The following is a 20,322-nucleotide window of genomic DNA, read 5'->3' on the forward strand; positions in this document are numbered from 1 at the left end:
CAGGCTAGAGGGAAGGCGCTCCTGAATAAAAGGAATATGAAAGGCACTTAATGAGGAAAAAGATTCTGTTTTGATGAGACAATAATTTAACTCTCTGGGCTGCCTAAACGTTGAAACCCAAACTGAATGCTTGGACAGTGCCTGAGTTATATTACACTTCTACTGTACACACCGACATGAAAGTGGTGCAGATGCACAACACATGATCCATGTAAGACATCCTCTCAACTCTTCTGTAGCTAAGTTAAACACCAGCAGGACAGTAACCCACGTGACTTGGAGAAACCGTTAACCTTAGTTTGCTTATCTCGACTGATATAAAAACCAACAAGGACATTTTAAGTCACTTTAAATAGGTCATTTTAAAACTACTGATCGAGCTAGCTATACTCCATAAATAACCATGTGGCTAATAGTGTGACTGTACACTAGATAAAAAGACTTAACAGCTGCAGTGTCTGGCTAAAACTTTCCCCCATTAACATTAACATTAACTAACACTAACACACACACACACACACACACACACACACACACACACACACACACACACACACAGTAACAGCAGGAAATTATTAGGCGACTGCAGAGCGGAATAACTTCACATGATCCATATGTTCATACCATTTTCACAATCCCTCTCTGCAGCGCCGGAGTCTGAGACGTGCTGCTCTGGACCTGTGCAGATACTGAAGTGGCCATGACCGCGTTCTCTGGAAACAAACCCGTACAGGAATAAATTAAAAAACGGCTTTAGAACCACTAGTCTTATAGGACTGTTCTAGATTTCTTGTTTAAGCCAACGAGGCAATGCTGAGCACAGTGGATCAAGACTTGCTTCCCCGGAAGAACACGGAAACATGCATGGGATGTACACGTCGAAGTATTACACTTCCGGGGTCAAATTCCGAGGCGCGCGCTCATAGGGGGACTTCACCCCTACGTAGTCAAGTCGAACAACATCCGGGTCACTCAACAGGGCGACACGTCAGCATAGATTTTTGGAAAAGTGTGAAGATAACAAAACGCACGACCGCATTAAATTAGCTAACTGAGCATAGAATTAGCCCTGCTATTAAAAAGAAAAAACAACAAGAAGTTTAAGTCGTCTTGTTTATTAAATTGTTCAATAAATTAAGCCAAAAGTGAAACTGTCCAATGCAAGAACAGTGAGGAAAAATACAACGGAACAATGCAAATATTATTACTAGAAAATAATTACGACAAGCCTAATCAATAATAATAATGATGATAATAATAATAATAATAATAATCACTAAAAGGTTGCTAGGGCATTGACAGCCGTTTGCTCTGGTATCGCACGTGGTTGGTTGCTATGATGTTGCTAAGTGGTTGCTAAGGTGTATAAGTTCGTGAGAAATATGTATTTGAACGTAACCCATCGAACATATGGTGTTATATAGCTTTATGAATAAATGAAGCACAACTGAGCAATGAGGCGTCACTGTATTAAAATCACACAGAATTTGAATTTTGTGTATCATTACATCACTAATATTTTATGTTTAGACAAACGGTTTCCAGTTGCTTTACTACATATCGACTATAAACTAATCACCACATTATACATAACCAGTTAAAGCCATGGTTAGATGCAGATGGTTATATACCTCTATGTCTCAGTCAGGATTTATGAAAGTACAAAACAATGTTCAATTTTATTCTAGATCTTTTAGACTAACTTGAATTAGATAATGAGTAGGCACTTTAATTTATAAATTGTTACAAAGCCTTTGACACAGTCAAGCTTGAGCTCATGTAAGCTGTTCACCAATTTGTCTTTGGTCAAATGTTTTGTTAATATAGTACAGACCTTATACAGTATTAGTATCAACAGCAATGTATTCAAAAAGCAGAGTGTATTTTAATAATAAATCAGCTGCCAGATAATTCATGCCACAACAGTCCTCCCTGCCAGCAGAAATCCATGTCTCCACTACTTACATCCTGGTTTAACACTATTTAAGCACAAGGTTTTCAAACCTTCATTGCAAAGTCTTGCCAGTCTCCCGTGGTGTATAATTTCGGAGCTGTGATTTCCATGTTTGCCTTATCTGTTTTTTGACCATTCTGGTAACATTCTGTTTTTGATTTTCTTGTTTCATGATTATTGCCATTACCATGCTTATCAATTTGGATTTTAGATTGTGTTTTAATAAACTTTGCCTGTGAATAGCCACTATGATTAACTGCTAACCAGGAAGGCACGTGCACTAAAGCCCAGAGTAGCACAACCTGATAAATAAGATTTTCAGGGACATCTAATGGTTTCTTAATGCAATATTCTCTCCTTTTTACCAGCTCATGAGGTGTTTGATCATCTTGTTTCAGGAAGTGAGCTATAGATATCAAACAAGGGAAAGGCTACTGGCTATGACCTCCAACAAAGTCACATTGTTAATCCTGGTGTGTAAATCTCCACTATCTCCTCAACTCAGGGGCTGCAGAAGGTATGGATAGGTTGAGCATTGATGATAGCACCAACAAGCTCGCGCTCACACTGTGCTGGCAGATCAAGAGGGTGTGTTCTTCACCCACCCGAAAAGAAATTATAATGCATGGTATTGTCTCAGAGGACACGGATCCACACCTAGTGCCAATACGCTCACCACCACTCTAGAGGAACCTTAACCAGGCTTTGAGTCTGAGATAAAGCAACAGCTTGACTAACTACAGATGTGCCACAGGAGCAACTCAATCACTTGTTCCACTATTTTGAGCACATCATCTCTATGGACTCCTATAATTGTGGTGTCACAGACCGCTACACAGTCAGTAGAAGTCCAGTAATTACTTTGCTGCCACATGTGAAGCTATGATACTGCTGTTTATCATCAGTCAGTCTACACAAGACTTCAGAAATGAGGTCCCACTTTAAAGAATCTAGTGTTTGGACTGATAGTACTACACTGCTAAGGAACTGCATGTCTTAAATGAAAGTACATGCTGTAAGACCTTTTGCCAATAAAGGTACAATAATAATAATAATAATGAGAATCATATGGTGGTACATCAGACCTGCATTAAATACAGCTGACCAGGCATCAGGAGGAGTAAACACTGGAGGATTTCATCCAGAGTAGACATGCATACAAGGCCCAAGTGTGGCATAATTACATGTTAAAATTATGTCAGAAATCTTCATGCTAATTCATCTATCCAGTGAGTCATCTCAAAATGTACACTGTGCAGAAAGCACAATAAACCAAACCAGAAGAGCAAAAAATGTCTCTTTCCAGAAGCCTAAGTGCATCCTTCTCCAACATGGGGGTTAATTGTTTTGGGCCCTTGGAGGTCAAACTAGGGCAGAGGTTGGTTAAACGATAGTGGGTTTTTTTCCCCCACTAGTTTAACAACTGCTGTTCATATTGAGCTTGCATGCAAGCTGGACACTGATTCTTATGTTAATAATCTTTGACTCATACATAAAATAGTATCAAGTAATTGATTATGCTCACTGTGTACACAGTTATGGTTTGGTTCCAAATAACCTAGGAGCATGGTTGAGACATCTGTTCACATGCAAGACTCACATGCTACAGAAATTCTCAGCTTACAGCCATTTTGTTTTCTTGCTCCCTTACATGCTCCTTATGGCTGGTCATAAGATAGCTTACAACCATTTCAATGAAGCAAATTATATTTCTCCGTCCATAACTTTTCTGAACTGTATTTGGGGCCACCACTTGAAATGAACACAAAAGTCATTTCAACTCTATAATACGTAAGCCCATTTTATTTCAACAACTGCTTTCACTTCTGATTCACTATTGATAAAACATCGAATCAAAACTTAGCTACTTCTGAAACTGATCCAGTTGATTATCAGCTCACATGGAATCACACTACAGTGTGGAGCAATATTTTCTGTGATTTCCAACACGTGCAAATATCTTTAAATATTATAAACATGCATTACGACTGCATATGTTTGTCGTAGTGTTGAAAAGGAACACTACGACAAACCCAGAAATATACAGTTTGTTAAACAAATCTGTTAATCCAAGTAATTACGTCTACACTTTTACAGTTAGAAATTCTAAGATTGGATTTTAACCGACACATCAGAGCGACACTATAGGAAGACTGAAATAGGCCCTTGCGCTGTTTAGATTATGGACATGCATTGCTGCGAAAAAAAAAAAAAAAAAAAAAAGTGAATATTTTAAATATCTACACGCTGCCATTGTGTGGTGTAAAGGCCATTTTGCTTAAAATGACAATATGTTGAATGCAGTACCACTGAGGTCTGGACTTGCTCCAAACTGAATGCAGGCAAATACTGTATGCAGGCTAATGAAACTTTAATAATAACAATAATAATCTGACAGATGCAAAAATTATTAAATGTCAAATACCAGTACAAAGTTTAAATTGTGGTTGGTAAATATTGACCCCATTCGCATCTCAGACATCCCCATGTGAAGTTGCAGCCCCAATGTTGAGAGCCTATCAAATAAAGGTACAACGTGAATGGAGAAATAGAAGAAAATTATTAACAAATTTATGAAAAGGCAATTATTTTTTGGATAAACACTGACGTTTTGTTACTAGTGGAACAGATGCGTGCACATGCACACAAAAAAATAAATAAATAAAAACAAACCACATTACAATGCATTACCGAGTTTAAACATCATCCACATACAAGACAGTATTAGTACAGTCATTAAGTCTGATACCACCCCTCCCTCCAGCCCCCAAAAAATACATATTGAGGAACAAAATTAGATATTTTCAGAGGAGTTATGACATACCGCAGGTGTGTTTTAAGCATTTTAAGCATGATTTCTTGCATCAGACTACAGAAAAAATGTTCATCAGTTTTTTTTCATCCTCAAATTGGCATGAGCCTAATGTGGTGTATTTTATTCCAAGGATTTATTTTGTAGAAATTACTTGTCCTTTAATTTGCATTTCCTTTTCAACACTAGGCAGTCACAGGTTCCCGTTGGTTGTTCTGACGTTTCACTACAAACACTTTTTGTCCAGAGATAGTCACAGCATAAACATAGTCCTCAAACATCACTGTGGACAAAATTAGAGGAAAATTAGATTAGAATTACTCATTTGTATTCGTGCACATTTTTGGCAACATCTCTCTGCTGCGTAGAGTACATCAACCTGTATGTCTCACCTGACATGCGTTTAAGAGGAGGCTCAGCTGCGCCATGAAGCCTGAATCGACATGCTGTGCGGACCATCTGCATGATCACACCTGCTGTACGTTCATCATTCTCTAGCTCTCCTGAAGACTAACAGAAAGAAAACAGCATGAAACAGTTTAAGAATTCATCTTAATTCTCGCTTTACACTATTGTTTGTTTACACAATATAGTAAATATATGTTAGTTTGTGGTTTTAAGCATTTTAAACTACTGGGTCTAATTTATCAACTGTTGGGTTTTTTGACCACAATTTCCCACTGGTCACAACTTTTAGCAGAAATCCAAATTTATTCTTGGTCATTTATTTATTTATTTATTTTTAAACAAACGCATTTCCTGATGTACATCCTGTCTAGCTGTTCAATGAGTCAAATTTGTGTACACATACCTGTTGAAAAATCTGACATTACACGAGTTAATCACAATCACTAGCATACTGTCAAATCAAATTTGATACCTTTTTTAAGACCTGGCTAAATGAGAATTAATACGGTGTCAACACTAGAACAAATTTTAAGTACAAATACAGTCATGTGAAAAAATAAGTATGCCCCATGGAAATTGTTAGCTTTGACATATTTGGACAAGCAAACTTTTGATCATCTTTGAAACAGTGCCTATGAATAAAGTTGATATAGGTGAACAAAACAACAAGGAAAATTAGCTTTTTCAATCATTTATTCAACAGAAATATTAATAGGTTACTGTGGAAAAAGTAAATACACCCTTGGCCTCTAGTATTGCTCCCTTTAATAGAAATAACTTCTTGAAGGCATTTTGCATGATTGTCCACCAGTCTCTGACATCGGCTTGCTGGAATTCTTTCAGTTGCAAGATGTTTCAGGGGTTTCTTGCTTATACTGCCCGTTTCAAATCCCTCCACCAAATGGATTCAAATCTGGGTTTTGACTCGGCCATTCCATAATCTTACATTTCTTCTTTCCGAGCCATTCCTTGGTGGATTTGCTAGTGTGCTTAGGATCATTATCCTGTTTAAAAGGTCCACTTTCGGTTCAACTTCAACTTTCAGAGAGATGGGTTCACATTATCTTCTAGCACTCTTTGATATGATGCAGAATTTATAGTTGAATAAATGAATGCAAGCTGTCCAGTCCCTGAAGCAGTGAAGCATCCCCAAACCATAACATTTCCACCACCATGTTTCACAGTTGGTATGAGGTGCTTCTCTTGAAAAGCTGTCTTTGGTCTACGCCAAACATGTTTGCTGTGGCCAAACAACTCTGTCTTTGATTTGTCTGTCCAGAGCACATATATGCATGAAGCCAATCAGATAAACAATGTCAGAATAAGATGAACAATTAACTGTCTTGCATAATTTTTTAGTCAGTGAATCATCATCATCATCATCATCATCATGTGTAGCAAACCCTGGAGATAAACAGTCTGAGCACTGTGTTAGTATGGAGATTTTAACAGCTTTCTCTGCAGGACAGCAGAATGTATTCTGGACAATTTTAAATGCTAAACAGAAAATGCTATTTCAATCCCAGAACATAAATTTTTAATATTTGCATTTCTATCAACAGCAATGTTGCCAAAATTAAAACGCAAAGCCCATTAGACATTTCATTGTCAGTGTCTAAACTGGAATGATTCTGCCATATTGAAAAGCAATACATTTACAATTACACTTCCCCATCCATATACTACAACTCAAAGTTAAAACACCTCTCAATTCCATTTGAACCACACTGCCTGGCAACAAGTCAATAAAATGCTTGCTTGAGAGAGTTTGCGAGGGACAGCTAGTGTTTCAGAGGAAGTGACAAAATCGGTATCTTCTTTTGGGCCACCGTGATCCTTGACATGCTGTAAGAGTACGCAGGTTTGTAAACTTGCCTCAAGTGATTCACAGACTTCGGGTAGATGAGTCCATGCTGCCAGGTTGGCATAACAAAAGCAGCCCAATGGCCCATTATCTGCATGATTTTATGCATTGTGCTGCTGCCACAAGATAGGCTGACTGGATAACTGCATGCATGAGGTGTACAATAAAGTGGCCAGTGAGTCTACACATGTCATTATATAGGCTGTCATTATCAGTCACTCTTGCTGCAAATGCAGTAGACAAAATTGGTAACTTGAACATAGGTCAAAAATGTTTTAGATGTTATGACATTTCACACTGATCCTACTGTTTTTGAATTTCTTGGAAACCACAGGGATAAGTAACCCAACTGACCTGCTTAGTCTTGCCATATCGTAGCAGAACTCTGATGGATCTTTAAATACCGCGTTATGAAAAAGTATCCAATTTTTGCACATTTTATCAAACTAAATGGTCTCAGATCCTCATACAAAATGTAATACAAGACAAAGAGAACATGACGAAACACTTTAAATCATTTACTAAAAGAAAAAAAGAAGGTTATGCCACACCTATATCATCCATGTGAATTGCCCACCCACAAACTTAATATAAGTGGTTGCGCCACCTTTAGCAGCAACAAATGCAACTAAATGAGGAACCTTCACTCTTCTTTGCAGAATTGCTTTAATTTAGTCACATTGGAGGTATTTTGAGCATAAACTGCAGTTTAACGTCCTGCCACAGCATCCCAATGCTGTGTTCATGTCAGGACTTCCAATACCTCAATTTTGTTTCTTTTGAGCCATTCAGAGATGGGTTTGCGCTTGTGCTTCAGATCAATGTTTTGCTACATAATCCATCAGCTTCTGATCACAGACTGATGACTGGACAGTCTCCCTTCCCTGGGAGGTACATTGTGGCACATTTTACCAAAGGCTTGGGAATCAGCAGGGTGTTTGTTTGTTTGTTTGTTTTGCAAACATGAGGTGAATGTTTATGGTCCTCCTGGTTAGCAGTGGGCAAATCCTTAGATATTCACCTGGGTTCTTTTGTGACAACCTAGATGAGTCATATATGCACTCTTAGAGGAATTTTATTAGGCCAGTCACTTCAGGACAGCTGCACCACTGAACCAGGTTTTTCAATTTGGAGACAGTGGCTCTTACTGTGGTTCACTGGCAGCCCAGAGCCTTAGAAATGGCTTTGTAACATTTTCCAAACTGATATATTTCAATAACTTTCTTTCTGCCTTCTTCCAAAATTTATTTTGATCGTGGCACAGTGTGCCACTTGTTGAGACCTTTTAACCTACTTCACATTGCTGGAAAGATTTTATTTAAGCTATGTATAGATCCAGCAGGATTGACAGTAGTCAAGCCTGGTTGTCTAGTCTAAATGAATCGAATTATCAATTAAATTTGGGCAATTAGTTGATTGAGCAACTACCTTTTCCACCCACACATGGCCAGTTGGTTTTGGATTCAAAATAAGTTTTGAATTTTGTTTTAAAATAAGATCTGGAAGAAGAACAATTACATAAAAACAGGAGAAATCAGAAAGGGGGCAAACGTGAGACAAAAGGAACTGTACAGACTGTGCGTTGAATTTGATTAAAAATAAAAAGTGCACAAATCTTGACTGCAAACATGTAGTTTGACCATGTTAACAGAAATATTTTAGACATGGATCCAAAAAGAATGTATTTCTGCTCCTGGGAACAATGAAAATGACTTTTTTTAAAAACGCTTTTTACTTAATCTGCTGGTTCAAATTGTGGGCAATATGTGTTTCTTTTGACCAGAGCACAAATTAACCAAAATGTGTCAAACTTAGCATCGGGATAAAACATGTCATGCAAAGTCTTCCTAAGTCTTTTCTAGAATAGTACACAGGTTTAAAGATGCATTCAACTAAAGGTCGTAAATCAGTTTCCAAACACCGATAAATCTTCAGGGAGTTCAGGAAGTGACATCAAACCTACATGGCCGCTCACAGTGTCCGCAGTAAACACCGCAGCAGCTCTTACCTTTAGAAGAGTTATACTGTGTATATACACACGTATTGATCAATCAGCATACAAACGTATTCATTTGTTAAACTTGTAAACCTGTGTGTTTTATCTAATTACCAGCACATGCCTAGTCGGCATAGTTTAGAAATAACAACACAAAACAACCCAACACAACACAACACAACACAACTCACGGCAAGCACGCCGTCCTCGCTGATCACCAGATATCCAAGCTGGTCCGGTATTCTCTCCAAACCCTGAGTCAGTGCAGTAGTCTACCACAGAGGAAAATAAACACATGGACACCGCTCATAACGAAAACTTCCAATTATATACATTTTGTTCTAGATTGCATTACACTTCCAAAGGACAGCTAAAATTAGCTACAATTATTTAAAATCTTGGCTGTTTTCCATTACGTGTTTAAAGCAACAACAAAAAAGCTACTTTCGATACAGGACGCACAAAAACAAACGAATAAACAAACATACCATTTTTATTTCAGGAGAAACAGGAAGCGCCGAAAACTCCTGCGTGCCTCACGTGACAAGCTCGCTATATCATGTGATGTGCTTCTTCTTCTATTGTTTTTAACGGCGGTCGGCAAACAATTTGTTGTGTATTACCGCCACCTACTGGACTGGAGTGTGGGCAGTAGATTGGCAGAAAAAAATAAAATGAAATTGGAAAATAATAATAATAATAATACCAAAACAATACTACATAAATAAAAGAAAATAAAGAGATAAATAACTATATACTAGATATTCCTACTAGATTACTAAAGTCTCTCACTTATCCCAGTATTTTTTAGATAGTTTATCAGGGGGTGGTGCATTTTCCCAGATGTTTTCCCCAGCAAGTTCTCTATGTTTTGTTTTCCAATCTGCATCTCTAGCTCAGTTCTTTCCTCCTCATACCTTTTGCAGTCTAACAGAATGTGTTTTACCGTCTCTTGTGTACTGCATGGTGTGCAGAGTCCAGTGGGGTGTTTTCCTAATCTGTTTAATGCTAGATTTAAGCCAGCATGACCTATTCTAAGACGCATAATTATCATCTCTTCCTTTTGATTTCTGCCCTGCCTCACACTCATGCCTACTTGTTTTTGTACGGCATATAGGTGTCGTCTGGTGTCAGCTGTGTCCCAGTATGCCTGCCATATTTTATGCACGTGTCCCTTTATAATGGTTTTGATCTCTGCTCCACTTAATGGTACTTGTATATCAGCTGTTTCATGTTTTATCAATCTTTTTGCCAGTATATCCTCAGTTTCATTTCCTTCTACCCCTACATGTGCAGGAACCCAGAAGCAGGAAACATTCAGCCCCTTAGCATGAAGTATGAGAAGCAGATAAAGTATTTCGTAGACAATGTCTTGTCTGCATGATGTTTTCCCAGACTGTATGCTTGATAGTGCTGATAGACTGTCAGAAGCTATAGCGACATCTTGGTTCTGATGATTTTTTTCCAACCACTGCAGTGCCAATAGGACTCCTAATAATTCTACAGTGTACACTGATAAATGATCGGTCGCCCTTTTTTTGACTGCTACTTCATACCGAGGAAGGCTGTTTTGACCCATCTGTATATATGAGTAATTTATTCTGATACTGGTCCATATAGTTTTGAATTATTATCCCTTGTGGTGCTATTTTCTAATTCTCTTTTAATATTTGTTGTAATCTTGTATCTACAGATGGTTTTATGAATCTCCAGGGTGGTGTAGTTGGTATCGCCACAATGGGGCTTGTAGCTGACTGAGACCTGCATTTTGTGCCTTTGCATTTCCTAACCATCCAAAGCTATTAAAGTTAGTCCTATAAAACTCTGAGCATTCTTGTATGATGGCTTTTGTGGGGTGCACCCTGCTATGCCCTTGTAGAGATACCCAATATGCCAGCATGATCTTAACCCTCCTGATACACAACGGCATCTCTCCTGTCTCCGCCTGTAATGCAGTCACTCGTGATGATTTAAATGCTCTAGTACATATCCGGAGTGCTTGTGCCTGTTCCACATCGAGCTTTTTAAGATTTGATTGTGATGCCGACATATATGCTAGGCAGCCATAATCAAAGGCGGCCCTCATAAGAGCCTGATATATATTTATGAGCGATGCCAGACTTGCTCCCCAGTCTCGCCCTGACAGACATCTCAGAACATTATTAATCTTTTTACATTTGTTCATAATTTTATCAATATGCGGACCCCAGGTCAGCTTCTCATCAAAAAGCATTCCTAAAAATCTCACAGCCTTGACCTGTTCAAGATCTAGCCCATATAATTTAAGTGGTACTGTTTTATGACGTTTAGAGAAACATATACCTTGTGATTGTGAAACTGATAGTTTAAATCCCCATTCATTTGCCCACTGTTCTACTTTCCCTATTGCATGTTGCATTTTCTTTCTTAAATATTCTATATTTCAGCCCCGAACCCAGAGTGCCCCATCATCCGCATAAAGAGACTTACCTATATTTTCTCCGACCTGATCAAATATGTCATTAATCATAATATTAAACAGTATTGGGCTACATACACTGCCTTGTGGGGTACCATTTTCCACTGCATACCTATTTGAGTGCTCTGCTCCTAATCTAACTTCTATTGCTCTTCTGTTCAAGAAGTCTAATACCCAATTATATATCTTACCATTTATTCCTAATTTGTCGAGTTTAATTAGAAATCCATCTTTCCAAAGCATATCATATGCTTTTTCAACATCAAAAAATACAGCAATTACACTTTCTTTGTTAGTCTGAGCTTTCTTAACTTCTGACTCTAGGCATAATATAGAATCCATTGTCTCCCTCCCTTTATGAAATCCTGACTGATACGGTGAAAGAAGACCTTTACTTTCTATATAGTGATCTAATCTAACTGTTACCATCCTCTCCATAGTTTTGCCTAGCTGTGACGTTAATGCTATAGGTCTATAGCTTGCTGGATCTGACGGGTCTTTGCCAGGTGTGAGTATTGGCACTATAACTGCCTGTTTCCATGTTAGTGGGATTTTTCCTGTATTCCATACCATATTGAACAGTCTTAATACTACATCAAGTGTGATGTCTCTCATGTGACCTAACATGCTATTGAATATACCGTCTTTCCCTGGTGTCGTTTGCCGTGCATTTGATATGGCCATTTTTAATTCAAATATGGTAAATGGCAAGTCCAACTCTCCCCCTGATGTAGTTCTTCTTTCCACTATCCCTGGGTTTTGGGCAAGTGTCTGATCTCTGCACTGCTTAGCTGTTGAGGATAGGTTTTCAGTACTGTGGATCTTCACAAAAGTTTTTACCAAAAGTTCTGCTTTTTCTGCATTGCTAATCACATTTATATTATTGCTACTTAACACTAGTATTTCTACACTGTTTCTTATTCCGCTCATTTTCCTAATTGTTCTCCATATGTCTGATAGTTGGGTTTCTCTTCCAATTTTATTGCAGAATTGTCTCCAGTATAAACATTTGGCTGATCTACTTGTTTTCCTAACTACTGCTCGTGCCCTTTTATAGTTAATCAATGTTACCAGTGTATGGTGAGCTTTGAGTTGCCTGAAAGCTTTATTTCTCTTTTTAATTACTATACTATAGCTCTCATTCCACCATGGCATGCTCTTTCTTCGTTTACTTCTTGTCTTTTTAGGAATTGTTTCTTCAGCTGTTTGTATAATTGCCGTAGTCACTTTTCTGTTAATTTCTTCTTGAAATTTTCATCTGTAATATCCTTATTCACTAATTCCACGCATTTTATTTCACTCAGCATTTGGAACATCTGCCAATCAGCTTTATCTAACCTCCACCTTGATATTCTCACTTCGCTATCCTGGTGTATATCTACTCCTATCCTGGTTATTATTGGATAGTGATCACTACCTACTGTCGACTGGTCTAAAAACTGTGCTGATTCCTGCTATTTCAGTTGTCATTATTGTCATTATTAACACATACCAAGTTTTTATCGTCTATAAATTCCTCTATTACTGATCCATTTATATCTGTGTTCTTACTCCCCCATATTCTGCTGTGTGTATTAAAATCCCCACACCTTACTATTTTCCCTTGTGTCAACTCACATACTGCATTCAGTGTATCAGTGCTCAGTCTATTACAGCGATTATAAAAGTTGACTATCGTTATACTGTCTTTTCCTGTCCATATTCTGACTACCACAGATTCATGTTCTTTCCCTTTATTGATTAGGTTATATTTCACATCATTTCTTACAAAAGTTGCTACCCCTCCACCTTTACCCGTTTCCCTATCGTTTCTGATTGTAGTATATCCATAAATTACAAAGTCTAACTGTGGTTTTAACCACGTCTCTTGTACACATATTACATGAGGTTTATCTGACAGATCAGTCACAAACTTTTTGAGTTCTTGTCCATTAGCTATAAGACTCCTGGCATTCCACTGCAATATAACTAGGATCATGAAGAGCCGCCAGCCCATGACTGAGAGTTAGAGATTCCTGCAGTTAACATTTCTTCCACTCCTTCACAGCTGAGTCCTTTAATACCAAGGTATTTTTCAGCTGATTTAACTATTATTTTGATCTTTTCAGTCTTTCTCTCGGTTTGTGCTGAGCAATTTATAACCTCAACCATAAACAACACAAATACACGCTTACTCATAATTAGCCTATCTTTCTTTACTGCAATATTTTCACACCCTCCACAAGGTCTATCTTTATTTGCTGTTTTATAGTCCTTCCTTTCACCAGACACTTTCTTTACTGCTTCCGCATACGTAATTCCTTGCAATGTCTGCACTCTTTGCACCTCCACTGCCTTCTTGCTGGCTTCACAGCCACGGTAAGCTGAGCTGTGCTCTCCTCCACAAGTGCAGCATTTGAGCTTTACTCCTTCTCCACACTTCCTGTACTCATGTTCACCTGCACACCTACCACATCTCTGTTTGCCTTTACATATTGCTGCTACATGGCCATGTGGTGTAAGGTGTGCTCATGGAGGGGTAGTACCTCTGGTGGGGGTAGCAGTCGTACTCCTGCGGGGGTAGCTAGTCCACCTTTGGTCCCCACATGGCGTTCAGCTCTCACCTGTGGCTCCAAGAAGCTGTAGTATGCGCAGCGGCCACACCACGGGCAACGGCTTCGACTGGCCGGCTAAACCAGGTTGAGGGTAGCTGACGGGTCTCAAACCGTCGGTGAGTTTAGGGCTTGTCACCCATAGCATGTAAAGACTGGATCCGGCGGAGTGCGCGGAGGAACCATCAGCTGGTCAATGGGCAGGAAGACGGACCCAGCAAAGCGACGTGGAGCGCTAAGAGCACGGCATGACACGTAGGACACCTTGGTCATCCACTGCATCCAGTCTCCATTCCAGCCGTCTAGACTACGTCTTGCCACTGGACTAAGTGGGGCCTGGACGAGAGAGTGAGGCTGACGTAGCGCAACTCTCCCTCACTTTAATCCAACTCACGCGCAAGTCATTTATGTCATCATCCGTACTCAAGTCCTGCGGCGATGGGCGAGCTGCAGGTGTGGATGCACTGGCAGCCGTAGTAGCGGACCTGTACGCAGGTGGCTCAGGCCATAGGGTCGTCTTCCATTGACCTGAAGCAGAAATGGATTTCGGCAGCCGTCTGAGCGACTAAGCAGCCCTCTTTAGGATAGCGCTGCTTACCTCCGTAGCCTGAGGAAGGGGCTAGAAAAGGTGCCCTAAAAATAGCCTGCTTTAACTACCCCAACCAGCTTACCGCAGCTGGAGGGAATCCCATTCTCGCGGTCGAAACATAAAGAAAACCCAAAAAGTTCCCTCACTCTTGGTGCGTGGAACATACACACCTTATTGGATCGTGCAGAGACTGACAGACCAGAGAGAAGAACCGCCCTGATTGCAAGAGAGCTTGCTTGCTACAATATAGAGATAGCAGCCCTGAGTGAAACCCACTTGGCCGACGAGGGCCAATTGACTGAAGTTGGAGCTGGCTGGAGCTGGCTACTCCTTTTTCTGGAGTGGACGGGGCAGCGATGAACGTCGGGAATCTGGAGTTGGGTTTGCTATCAAGACGAGTCTGTTGAATAAACTCTCCAGCTTACCAAAGGGAAGTAACGACAGGCTAATAATGCTGAAGCTACCTTTACCTGGAAGAAAGTAAGCCACACTCATTAGTGTCTATGCACCAACCATGAACAACTCGGAGGAAGTCAAAGACAAGTTCTACCAGGATCTGGAAGCTCTGATTGCTTCAGTACCAAAGTCAGATAAACTGATCATTCTTGGTGATTTTAATTCCCGAGTGGGCGCGGACCATATCGCGTGGGAGGGAGTTATTGGTAGACATGGCATTGGCAACTGTAACAGCAATGGACATCAGCTCTTGAGGATGTGCGCGACATATGATCTCCTGATCACCAATACAGTCTTCCGTTTGCCCAACCAGAACAAAACAACCTGGATGCACCCACGGTCTAAGCATTGGCATCTGATCGACTACATCTTAGTCCGTAGGAGTGACAGGCAGGATGTCCGTGTGACCAGAGCGGTGTGTGGTGCTGACTGCTGGACAGACCACAGGCTACTGATATCCAAGATGAATCTTAGAATTCAACCTCCCAGACGCCCACAGGGAATTAGACTCCCAAAACGCCTCAACGTCTCCAGGCTGAAAGACTGCAACGTTGAGCAAGCTCTGTCTGACGCTCTGACAAGCAAGTTAGAAACTACATATTCTGATACCAATGACATAGAGCAATGTTGGGCGGCCTTTAAACAGCTGGTGTATTCTACTGCATCTGAAACTATCGGCGTCACTGCGCGAAAGCACCAAGACTGGTTTGATGAGAACTGTGAAGAAATACAGTCTATGCTAGAGGACAAGCACCATCTCCAGCGTGCGGTCAGCATCGACCCCAAGTCCGCAGCAAAGAAAGATGCTTTCAGCAGAGTCCGCCAAGCGGTGCAGAAAAAACTGCGCGAGATGCAGGATACATGGCTGAGCCGAAAGGCTGATGATATTCAGTCTGCTGCCGACAGACACGACATGAAACATTTCTATAGTGCTCTTCGTGATGTCTATGGCCCAGTAACATCAGGCATTGCCACACTCTTGAGCTCTGATGGCAGCACTCTCATAACTGAGAAGGAGAAGATACTGGAGCGCTGGGCTGAACACTTTGTCGGTGTCCTAAACAGACCCTCTTCCATCAATGATGAAGCTATCAACAGCATACCCCAGGTGGAGATAAACGAGAGATTGGCTGACCTTCCATCAGTGCTGGAAACTCACAAGGCCATTGAGCTCCTGTCTAGTGGGAAAGCTCCGGGAGCAGACTCCATTCCAGCGGAAATCTACAAGTGTGTTGGGCCTAAGCTAGTGGAAAGACTAACAGATGTTTTGTGGGATGTGGAAGCAGAAACGTATACCCCAGGAATTCAAAGATGCATGTATCATCTACAAACGCAAAGGAAATCGCCAATCCTGTGACAACCATAGAGGAATCTCTCTACTATGTATCGCAGGAAAGGTCCTTGCCAGGATTCTGCTGAATAGACTCACAGAGCACCTTGATCATGGCCTACTGCCAGAAAGTCAGTGTAGTTTCAGAAAGAAGAGAAGCACCATTGACATGATCTTGCAGATGCAAGAAAAGTGTCAGGAACAAAATGTCCAGCTATACATCACCTTCGTAGACCCAACAAAGGCGTTCGACACCGTCAGCCGGGAAGGCCTTTGGAAAATTATGGCCAAATTTGAATGTCCGGAAGGCTTCACTGAAATGGTGAAACAATTTCATGATGGCATGCTTGCTAGAGTCCAGGACCAGGGTAACTATTCCGTACCCTTTGAGGTTACGAATGGTGTGAAACAAGGATGCATCTTAGCCCCCACCCTCTTCAGCCTCATGTTCTCTGCCATGCTTATGGACGCTTGCAAGGACAGTGATGTGGGAGTCAGTCTCCGATACCGTCTGGATGTGAAGTTGTTTAACCTGAGGAGGCTTCAAGCCAAGACCAAAGTCCAAGTTGAATACAATCGGGACTTTTTGTTTGCAGATGACTGTGCCCTCAACTTCAGTACAGAGGCAGGCATGCAATATAGCATGGACCTCTTTTCCACAGCGTGCACCAACTTCGGACTAACCATCTCCACCAACAAGACCAAGGTTCTGCATCAGCCAGCTCCGGGAAAAGACTATCCTTAACCATCCATCACTGTCAGTGGCCAAAAGCTCAAAAATGTGGACAGATTCACATACCTCAGCAGCACCCTATCACAAGCCGTCCACATAGACGATGAGGTCAACTCCAGTATGGCCAAAGCCAGTGTAGCATTTGGCAGACTCCGCTCAAATGTTTGGGATAGGAGAGGCATTAAGCTTGCTACCAAACTCAAAGTCTACTCAGCGGTGGTTCTACCCACTCTCCTCTATGCTTGTGAGACATGGACTGTGTATAGCCGCCATGTTAAAAAACTCAACCACTTCCACATGAGCTCCCTGAGAAAACTGCTGAAGATCAGTTGGCAGGACAAGGTACCGAACACAGTGGTGCTCAGTCAGGCTGGCATGACAAGCATCCACATCATGCTGTGCAAGGCACAGCTCCGATGGGCTGGCCATGTTGTCCGCATGCCGGAAGAACGCCTACCCAAGAAGATGTTCTATGGAGAGCTACAGCAAGGCAAGAGATCTCACGGTGGTTAATATAAGAGGTTCAAGGACACCCTTAAGGCCTCGCAGAAGAAATTTGGCATTGACCCTGGCAGTTGGGAGAGTGTCGCTGCTGATAGATCTGCTTGGCGCAGTCAAATCAATGCCGGTGCGGCAGCCTTCGAGCAGAAAAGGCTGGCAGACGCAGCTGAAAAATGTGCTCTGTGCAAATTCAGGAATAGCAGTTACAGATCTCCCAGTCAGCAACCTGCTTATCCTTGTCCTCACTGCAACAGACTCTTCCGGGCCCGGATTGGACTGATCAGCCATCTCCGGACCCACCTCCCAAGTGAATAGATGACATAAATGGTCCTCCTCGACACCGATGGACGAACATCACATGGCCATATTTTTGGCATTTAAAGCATCTCAGTGGTGGAGGAATATATGGCCTGACCTCATAGCTCATACATCCTATGTACACCTCACTTGGCAGTCTAGAGTCATCAAACTTAATCATCACAGCCAAGCTGTCGCATTTCTCCCCATTTCTAGTTGTTTTAAGACATTTTGCTTCTAGTACTTTTGCCCCTGAGATATTGTCTTTTATTTGTTCCTCTGTAACACCTGTAGGTATCTCTGAGATGACTCTCTTACCATCTATTTTATTCAGTTGCATGGCTTTCCCTTGCTGGGCTTTATTTCTACAACTAATCAGTAGAGATCCACTTCTCAATATTTTAGCACTTTTGACCTCACCCAGTACTTTGTCTATCGATTGTGTTAGCTGAACCGGACTCCACTCACCAAACGTTGTCCCTTCTTGAGATAATTTTATGATTATTTTGTGTTCCTCTTCCTGTTTTGTTGCTAAGCTAACACTTTGCTCGCTATCTGTTTCCTCTCTGTTAGACATTCTCTTTTCCTTTTTTTTTTTTCAGTTTTCTCGATCATACCATGTTCCATATCTCCTATTTCTCCCGCCATCTTCTTCAAACCCTATCTCACTTCCTGATACGTCACTTCCTTCTGCCATCTCCTGCCCAGTCCGCTCTGGTCTCCGCTAGCTCGGTTTATGATCTACTATGAAACTATTCAAAGAAGGGTTGAGGAAGAAAATAAACACTCAGATGCTTTTATTCAGTCCAGAGCCATAACGATTGTTATCATTGTAGCTTAATATACTGCACACTGATAATCTGTTAGCCATCTTGCCTGCTTTGTTCCTATATCTGGAGCCACACATGCAGCTGATCCTTTTTCTGTAGTCTTTTTATTTAATTTTATTTCCCCCCTTAAACCTTTCTATTAGTCTTTTCACAGGTGGTGAAAACATAAACCTGTGTAAACTTTTTTTAATTGACTGTATTCAACCAGTGGGTACTTGCAGCTGTTCACATTATGCAAGCTCATGTAGCTAGTACGCAGGAACGATGTTGTCCTAAAGCAGGAATTCTACTGACAAACACTGGGCTTCGTTTATTGTTTACCAACAATTTTATTCTTAAACCATTTGCTTGAGAATTTACACAAGAAATTTGGTATTTGTGGAAATTCCTTAAATATGGAAGCACCAAGAACGTTTGTATCCTACTCGTGCTCCTGAGTGTGTGTAAATTTACGCACAATAAGTTCGACTAATGTAAACCTTTACCTAATCAAGTTCACATCATGTAATTTGCTTGGATTACTGTACTTTTACACCTGGAATATACTGTCAGGTGTAAATGTCTATTTTCATTACATTTACAGAGTTTATCAGACTTCCTTATTCAGAACAACTTAAGAGCTTTGGAGTCTAAATCAAAAACACATCCTAATGTTAGTTCACTAGGTCAGGGACTAAGAGTACCACTGAGAACATTTAGTGAAAACCAGTCCTTTTATATTACTGCCATTAATTAAAGAATATATATAAAAAATAAAGAAAGTGAGACAACACAAACCCATGAATTAAGGCAAATAAAATAAATCGGTCAATTATGATAAAGGAAATGGCAGTGTTTAAACAGAGGACGGGCCGGTCTGTCTGTGTAGAGCCTTAAGCAAACGACTCAATTGGTGGAGGATTTAGCATTCAATTTTTTATTATTGTTCAATATTTTTATTGGTATAGTAGAGAGTTAAAAATAACTCCAACTTCTGTTTTTCAGCCTTTACCCTGATCATTCATTTTGTACTCACAGCTGTCTGTGCACTTTACCTTTTATGGCGTTTTGTGGGCATCACTACATGCAGATGAGCTGTGTTGGGAATGCGTTCTGCACTTTATGTGTAAATAATATACACGAGTACGGGGGCGGGGGTCATTGTTTTTGGAAGGTGTAAATCAGGTGGAAAATTTTAATCTGGTTTGGTTTATGTAAACGTTTACGCACAACTTCACTGAAAGAATAATAAATGGGGCCAATTGATCATATTCTTCTCTTGTTAATCAACAATTGATGATTAAGGGTTTAGCAGCCAGTGCAGTAGTAATGTTGAAATATTAAGGCAAATATGGAATACCTGTATGCCTCCTGGAAAATTATGTTTTTAGGCACTTTTCCCCCCTTCTCCAATTAAAACCCACAACTGCAGGTATTGGTTAGAGCAGTGATTGCACAGTAATTGCATTTGAGTTATAAAATAATTAACCAAAGGACAGACTTTATATTTTCTATATATTTTTA

General features: G+C 40.5%; 2 protein-coding genes across 2 annotated transcripts in view; both read right to left on the bottom strand.

Moving 5' to 3' along the window:
* Window positions 1–880, bottom strand: part of snd1 (staphylococcal nuclease and tudor domain containing 1) — a 60,479-nt gene extending 59,599 nt beyond the window's left edge. The window contains exon 1 of the mRNA XM_053650741.1: window positions 625–880. Coding sequence (XP_053506716.1) covers window positions 625–702 — 78 coding nt within the window. The 5' untranslated portion in view covers window positions 703–880. The remainder of the gene's footprint in view (window positions 1–624) is intronic.
* A 3,428-nt stretch (window positions 881–4,308) lies between these two features.
* On the bottom strand, window positions 4,309–9,852 carry lamtor4 (late endosomal/lysosomal adaptor, MAPK and MTOR activator 4). Its single transcript, XM_053650745.1, has 4 exons — window positions 9,523–9,852; window positions 9,226–9,306; window positions 5,159–5,276; window positions 4,309–5,049 (listed from the first exon to the last, which is right to left on the bottom strand). Exons 1-4 carry the CDS (start codon window positions 9,523–9,525, stop codon window positions 4,952–4,954), a joined length of 300 nt encoding a protein of 99 aa, XP_053506720.1. The 5' UTR covers window positions 9,526–9,852; the 3' UTR covers window positions 4,309–4,951.
* Window positions 9,853–20,322: the final 10,470 nt, after the last annotated feature.

Source organism: Ictalurus furcatus, chromosome 19 (genome assembly GCF_023375685.1).
Source record: "Ictalurus furcatus strain D&B chromosome 19, Billie_1.0, whole genome shotgun sequence".
In the NCBI taxonomy this organism is placed as follows: domain Eukaryota; kingdom Metazoa; phylum Chordata; class Actinopteri; order Siluriformes; family Ictaluridae; genus Ictalurus; species Ictalurus furcatus.